The sequence below is a fragment of the Clinocottus analis genome, unplaced genomic scaffold (assembly GCF_023055335.1).
Source record: "Clinocottus analis isolate CAN_PGR_092001 unplaced genomic scaffold, fCliAna1.0.p SCAF_13, whole genome shotgun sequence".
Lineage (NCBI taxonomy): Eukaryota > Metazoa > Chordata > Actinopteri > Perciformes > Cottidae > Clinocottus > Clinocottus analis.
This window is the reverse complement of record NW_027175854.1, coordinates 7,737,501-7,745,000: the sequence shown is the minus strand read 5'-3', so window position 1 is coordinate 7,745,000 and position 7,500 is coordinate 7,737,501. Positions and strand designations below refer to the sequence as shown.

General features: G+C 42.6%; 1 protein-coding gene across 2 annotated transcripts in view; it reads left to right on the top strand.

The window, feature by feature from the left end:
- The first annotated feature begins 3,206 nt into the window (after positions 1-3,206).
- sh3bp2 (SH3-domain binding protein 2) overlaps positions 3,207-7,500 on the top strand; it is a 13,134-nt gene continuing 8,840 nt past the window's right edge. For both annotated transcript variants that reach the window (XM_068574247.1, XM_068574246.1), the window contains exon 1: positions 3,207-3,551. In XM_068574247.1, the coding sequence (XP_068430348.1) occupies positions 3,445-3,551 (107 nt within the window). In that variant the 5' untranslated portion in view covers positions 3,207-3,444. The remainder of the gene's footprint in view (positions 3,552-7,500) is intronic.

The following is a 7,500-nucleotide window of genomic DNA, read 5'->3' as shown; positions in this document are numbered from 1 at the left end:
GTTCAACTCAACTCCTGGTCAATTAATGTTGTTTTAGTCTGGTCAGTGTGAACAGTAGTGTCACCATTTTTAAAGATAATGATTCCCTCCAAAATCGTGAAGTTAAGGCTTGAGTAGGTAACATTGCAGCCTAATAATGAATAAAGCATCTGTACATATAACTGCTATTTCATTTTTTACCCTGTGTAGTCATCTGCCAACATGCATCTGAAACCCCTTACAATCTTTCCCTAAATGTAAACGTGGAGAGGCCAAGAAGAATGATGCTGTGTTGTTTCATTGAGGCGGGGTTCTTCGCACATCCTCCAGCTGAATCACGGGCTTCTCGGTCTAAGGACAGCAAAGCCATGGCCTCGTCACTATAACAACGTATGCCTCTATTGTGGCCCAATGTGATGGCCATCTCAAAAGGCAATAAATAATAATGTGTGTGCTACAAGCACAGGTAGGGAAAGAGAGGAGGAAGTAAAGAGGGACACTAATAAGTGAGGTGGAACAGACAAGCGGGATTAAAAGGAAGAAAACAAAAGAGAAACTGAGTTCAGTTCAGTCAGCAAGGTCACCTCTAACGTTTTGTGACTCTGAGGTTTATATGATGATGATTACTTACTGTATTTTCACATATCTGTTCAAAAAAGAAGATGCTGAACAGATTTGACAAAATGCTAACAAGTCTATTGGCTTTTCGTGGACTGTTGTTAGAAGTTTGGGATTCTCAATGATCAGCGATAGACCGAAGAAGGAACACTAGCAGGAGCACACCAGTGACCGCACTGCGAGCTTCCTTGCTGACATACATAGGCCTTGTGGTTTTAGACGGGGCAGAGGACTCGCTGTAACAGGAACCAGTAGACCTTACTAATATGGTGTGTCATATGTCACACTGTACACTCCATGTGTGTGTTACTGTAGATCTTCCTTGTAAGCTCACACTGAAAAGACTGATCTGAATCATGACTGATCATGTTTATTTGTATTTGTTTGATAGTGATAAATCATAGGTGATGTGTAGCATTTCCTGTGAGTAACCAGCAAACTTGTTAGTCATTGCAGTTACACACTCATCAGTTAAATTCTGAGATAAATAAAGCCGGAGGGGCTTTTGCTTCATCGATATCCTGCAAAAAAACTATGTGAGGTTTTAAAGTAAAACATTGATGGTTGAGGCTTTGTTTCTGCTTTTGATCTGAATGATCACCACTTCACTTGTATAAAAAAAGAAGCTAAAACGCAGCAATTATTTTCTAAATAAGGAATTGTTTAATTGATGGCAGATAGATCAACCCCCTCTAGCTCCAGCACCAAACTTAACAAATTCTGACTGGGACGATTAAGACAAGATGCAGAAATACTGGGCAGCAGCCTCTTCAAACTGCCTCTCGATCGACCACCGTACACAAATGTACCACAGTGTATTTCATCAGGTTGATTGTCAGCAACGTGCAACACAAGCTGTGAAAGTGTCTGTGTCGTAGCTGATGATCTTTACCAGGTGTTACCGCTCACGACCACATGCTCTAGATACAGAATGCAACCACACACAGCCGAGGGACCCGAATAAAGAAAGGTTACACGTGAAGTGACACAACACCGACTTTCTTCTTTTTCTTCAAAGATCAGAGACACAAGCATATTCTCCCACCTGATTCACACTATCTGTCATTTGTGGTGGAGAAGGGAGAGGACTTGTTTGGCTTCACGCTTGCAATAATCTATATGTGGTCTATACGTCAAGTCTGGTTGAAGGAAATAAGCATAACTTTTCTCTTTTTTTTGACTGATGAGTTAATTTATCTTTCAAACATCTGCAAATTGTTAAACTTAACACTTGTTTGGTCGACTCATGCTAGCCTATTCAATTAGGCTTCTAAGACACCTCAGTCAATTTCACCATCAATAACAAGGCTTAATGAGAGTATAGCAATAGATCACATGAATACAACTCCATCTGTATGAATAAATGTTCTACCTTCAGCATTATTCTCTTGCTTCAAAACAGAGCCTCTAATGACTATTAACATCTAACCTGGTGATACAGCTCAGCAGCAGCAGAAGAGCCTGCTCTTTATGTGGTTTAAACTTGTAACTTTAGTGTAACACCTCACAGTTTTAGCTGGCACGGTGGTTAGAGCTTTGCGCTGCTGCGTTGTTCTTTGTCATTTAACAGAGGAAGCCTCACATTGTGCAAGCGCTAAAAAGAAATGAGTTGCTATCATGGTTTGAAGAGAAAAATATAAAATTCCATCTCACCCACCCACACACACACACACACACACAGAAAGCACAATACATATATCAAACAAACTGGACTCGCTGTAGTAGGTATTTAGTTTAAGACCACTGATCTGCCAGCCTCTTGACTGCAGTCCCAGATTTTTTAAGATGTTTTGGACATTTCTAAGTTTTTATATGCTTTTAAAATGTTGAGGGTGTACACACGATTGTTGGATGCATATAAGGCGAGCCAAAGTGCTCAACATAAGACAGAAAGACAATAAGACAATATGTATATAGGCAACATCATTTCATTTGGCTTGGAGGAAATTATTGGACATGTGCTCTCTGCCCCAAGCACAAGCTGCCAATTCAACAGCTGTGAGCACTGACAATAGCCATGTTAATTGTTTATGGCTGACTTGGTGACTTTCCCAACACATTCTCACACCTAACTTGTCAAATACTGACATTTGGTCAATGGCAGCTTCAAACTACGATGCTCTACTAACCCCTTTAGTATCCGCTCTGGACAGCTTCTACTGGTAAAAAAATAAAGAAACTGAGAGTTGCAGTACTCATTTTACTCACTTCATTTCATTTCTCCTGCAGCCTAACATAGTTACGTTTCAGGTCAATACAAGATGTGTGTGTGTGTGGGTGGGGGGGGGGGGCGGTGCGTGTGCAGGACCTCTGTATTGTTCCAGTCTTGCGGGATGGAAAGTCCCCCAGCTTCTTTCTCAGGTCCTCTGTGTCCGAGACGTGCGAAACGTGCAAGGTGTGTGTGTGTGTGTGTGTGTGTGGTGGAGTGGGTTGCATCCGGCAGCCAATCACTTACGAGCTCTGAGGAAACAGGAAGGAACATGCTGTAGTCTGTTGACCAATGAGAAGTCAGGGCTTCAGGAGGATGCCCCTTCAGGAAACCACTGGCAGAGTATCAGGAGTTCAGACCTCCAACAGGCTTCCTTCAGACATCAGACCAACACGACTCATTGTTCAAACTTCCCGTCCGTCTACTACTTCAATTCATCGTTCTCTTTCCACTCAATCTGTTCATATTTACTTCAATCTTTTCCTACATTCATCTTTATTCTTGCTCGTCCTTCCGCATCTTGCCAGTCTAAACCGTCTGCTCTTCACTCGGCATCTCTATCCACTCGGCCCTCTGTTCGACCGTGCCTCTGTCCACTTAAACAGTATGCTGGTAAACTGCGCTGTGCTGCTGCCGTCATGTCTGCCGACATGTTCGCCGCTCCATCCGTGAGGAAGAAGAAGTCATTTGCTCGGAGCTACAAGCCAAGCGTCAGGATGTGTATTCCAGAACAGAGGAAGGTTATGTAAGTTCAATCTTCACTTCATCTTTTGTAGTAACCGGCTGTCACTTTATGTATGGATGAAACTGGAGGTTGTCCTTAACTGCCAGTTTCTGGTATAATAGCTTCCGGTTTCACATATCTGGCCTCTAGTGGTTCTTTGTTGTCATGTTAGGTACATGGTGGGGTTTGCAAAACCACTCTGCTGGAGTTTTATGCCATCTGTATTAGTAATGGTTTGATTCAGTAAAGTTTCTTCCCCCTTTCAAATGAGGCAGCTGAGGGATATCCTGTCTTAACCTGTTGATTGGTGTGGGAAACCTGTGAATATAGTTTGATATTCCCCTTGGTGAAGCTATCTTTTATTCTTTTCGGATGATCCTGTGTGTGCTGCTACGGTTGACCTAAATTGTTCATTTGACGGCTGCGGTTTCAAGTCTACAGTATTGAGAACCAGACAAGCCTTTTACCAAATCAGGTGGTCAGAAGTAAACATGCACGCATCTGAAATTATGGCACGCAGACATCTTTCACCGGACGTAAAACTTTGGTCAAAGCAGAACTGAGCAATGTTCATTTCCAGCAGGCTGGAGAGCAGTGCCTGCACCGCAGCAGGAGGCACACACACTGTATTGGATACACTTCTCCAGCAGTGTGCAGACAAATACACACACTGTATAGAAACTAAAATAAAGTTATGGTCGAGAAAAGTTGATATTTCTTTTGTTCCAAAAACGACTCATCGGGCGAATGGAGGAAACCGTTTGGTGTTACAGGCGCCATTGATACAGCTGCAAGCAGAGTGGAAAAGCACAAACACAAAAAGGGGAAGGCAGGAGGGAATTGAACCTGTGTACTTTTAGAACTTCATATTGAATGAGGCCTGATTCCAGGAGACCAAATGCGATGTATCAAAATGAATCATTACACACACAAGTAGGCTGTGCAGTTGGTCACATCATCATTTTGCCCAGTTTAATCCAAAGGGACTCGTTAGCTCTAAGAGAGAGACCCTGGCAGACCAGGACAGGGGATCTTGAGGTATTCATCCTCTGAAAGCTGAGAACCTGAAGGTACATTTGAGATGCAGCTGAGCAGTTTGTGTCAAGTTGTCCTCACTATAGATCAGGAGGGCTTCAAGAGACAGGCGTGTTACAGTGTATCACATGTATGAGAAAAATAATGTTTTTTTTACCATCGAAACATCTAGTGGGAACCCAAAGTGTAAGGATGAGCCTGAAAATGAGCATGACATGTCTTCTTTAAGATGAGAATAAATATTTGACATGTGAGCGGCAGGTTACCGGAGACATCTGTGTGACGATCAAAATATATACCCTTAAAGATGCTATTTAACTCTCCGGCTAACGCAGTGTCCAGATAACTGAGTAAAGTGCAAAGCGCCAACGTCACAATGGTTTGGCTTGAATATGCAGCAAAAAATATCAGTTTCTCTAAGTTTTTGGTCATTTTATATTCAAAACTGGAATATCTAAACAAAGCCTGAGGCAGGCATCATAAACTGATCACGTCTGTCTGGTGGGCTTTCACCAGACAGACAGGGAGCATTCATTTTATTTTCCAGTGGAGATTAGACGCCACGACTCCAATCACGTCAGCTGTCAGTTGTTACCACGGTAATTCCTCAGCAAGGTTAATTTACGGGAAATGTGTTCTCGACCCTGTGTCGGGGGGGCGACAAAATCTCAACTCTCTTTCCCTCTCGCTTCCTGCCTCTGATTCTCTCTCTCTCTCTCCTCTCTGCCTGTTTACAGATCTCTCTCTAGTTTATTGTCAGATAATCTTGATGGTTTTTATTTATTTGTACAGTGTTTGTGTGTGTGTGTGTGTGTGTGTGTGTGTGTGTGTGTGTGTGTGTGTGTGTGTGTGTGTGTGTGTGTGTGTGTGTGTGTGTGTGTGCGTGCACAACTCTGAGAGAAATACAGCCATTATGGAAGTTCCTGTGGAGTAGAATTAGTAGTTAACAGGTAGTGATGATGCGTGGGAGAACCTTCAGGTACTATTCCAGCTTGCAATAATCCCTGTGTGTGTGTGTGCGTGTGTGTGTGTGTGTGTGTGTGTGTGTGTGCGTGTGCGTGTGTGTGCGTGTGTGTGTGTGTCTGTGTAAAGTCCAATTTAACTTTCTGTTTCTGTTCTGTTATTGTTATTTCAAGGAAAAACCAAACCCTGTCGGTCACTTGTGGTCACTTTATTAACGGTCAGCCGAACGGCACCGTCAGCATACAAACTGAAGATATTTGCAAATAAAGTCAATCACCAGAGTCACAATTTTGGGCAATACAAAAAAATGTATGGAGTTTAAATTCTTCCAAAATTTAGCTGGCACAGATAGGCACGAAATCTTCATTCATTATCTGACTCATAAACACAGGTTGAGAGTATACCTGCAGATTTGAACACAATGAAAAATAATTCATTGTTCAATAATAACAATTTGAAAAAAAGTAAATATTCACAGCGTGCGGCCGTTCTGCCACCGCGTTGGTAATGGTCCATCTGGATGAATATACCAAAGTGAAAGAGCAACCACGCTAAACCTACTAACCCTTTAGTTTCTATTCACGTGTTCAACGTGCCAGTAAACATGTGAAACTGAACGGCGGTAGAGGAACCGTTGTGGTCGGCCGTCGTGGGGAACAGGAAGAAAGCGCTCGCTCGGTACAGGGTTTCTGTTTCCTGGGCGAGACAGCAGCGTGTACTGCTTGCGCTGCAGCTCGGACAGCTGTATACCTTCCACCTTTAGATCATGGGTCGTGTGTTTCTGGCGTGTTGATTCGAGGAGGCAGTGGGGGCGATGATCAGCTCTCAGGCTTCAACACACACTTGCACAAAAAGGGAATTGGTTAGCCGCACACACCTGTCAGCTGTGTATCATCACAGATGTTAACCTAAAATGTATTTCTGGCCCATAAGCAATTAGACTACACACACAATTACACCTATTTAATATACACACAGTTTGGAGATGCGAAGCACGCCACTTCAGAGCTTTCAGCCGCACCCCGCAGACTCAACGGTGATGGATCAGTTGTTTGGTCTTTCCCATGGCAGGGCAGACTTAGCAGGAATGTACATAACATCTGCAGTTTTCATGTTTTTAATGTCCATGATGATGCTTCCTGTCACTTTTACCCTGTAGTGTTTTTATGATGTACTTTTAAAAGAAACGCTAGAATCAGGAGAAATGTAGCTGCAGCTTTTATTTACACATAACATCATTATATTTTAAGCATACACTGTTTGTTTAAAATTGGAGTTATTGAATTGGATTACATTTAGGAGCAGCAGAGAGCATTAGTGTTTGAGACATGTTGGCTATATGTTGGTTTAATATCAAACGTTAAACTGTTAGTGGTGTGGTAATGTTATCTAGAAAACAATATTTTTCTATGGCACAATGGTGTTTTCTGGTCTAGAAACAAAGACATTCTTGTGGTGTTTGTGTGTGTTTGGCCAATGACACCTGCAGACACCTTTTCTGAATATGGCCCGACCTTATAGACGATGTACAACACGCCTACACTCTTAACAAAAGGGATGTAACCACCCTTAAATTAAAGCTTAAGGTCAGAACTTAAACCTCCTTGTGATTGTTTCTGCAGTGTATGTCCTCCACTCATACCGTGCACTGTGTCTGTATCCTACAGTGCAATCATACAGGATTAAATGTTTCTGTCCTTCTTGTCACTGCCGTGTTAGGAAATATTTAACTGTCCTACGAGATGACTCGTCAGGGGCTTTCCATCACACAGCTGGGTTTCTTTTTTTTCTTTTTTTAGGTTTCTGTAGTCTAACAGCTTCCGTGATCTGATCAGAAAGCCCAGGAGGTTACACTCTCATGTTGGTCACCACCACAATACCTCTCTGTCCCTATTGAACAGCTGACATCGAAGCTCGCACTTCTTCCGGTCTTGTTATTGCAATCAACCAGCAGTTGATCTGGACTCCTGCT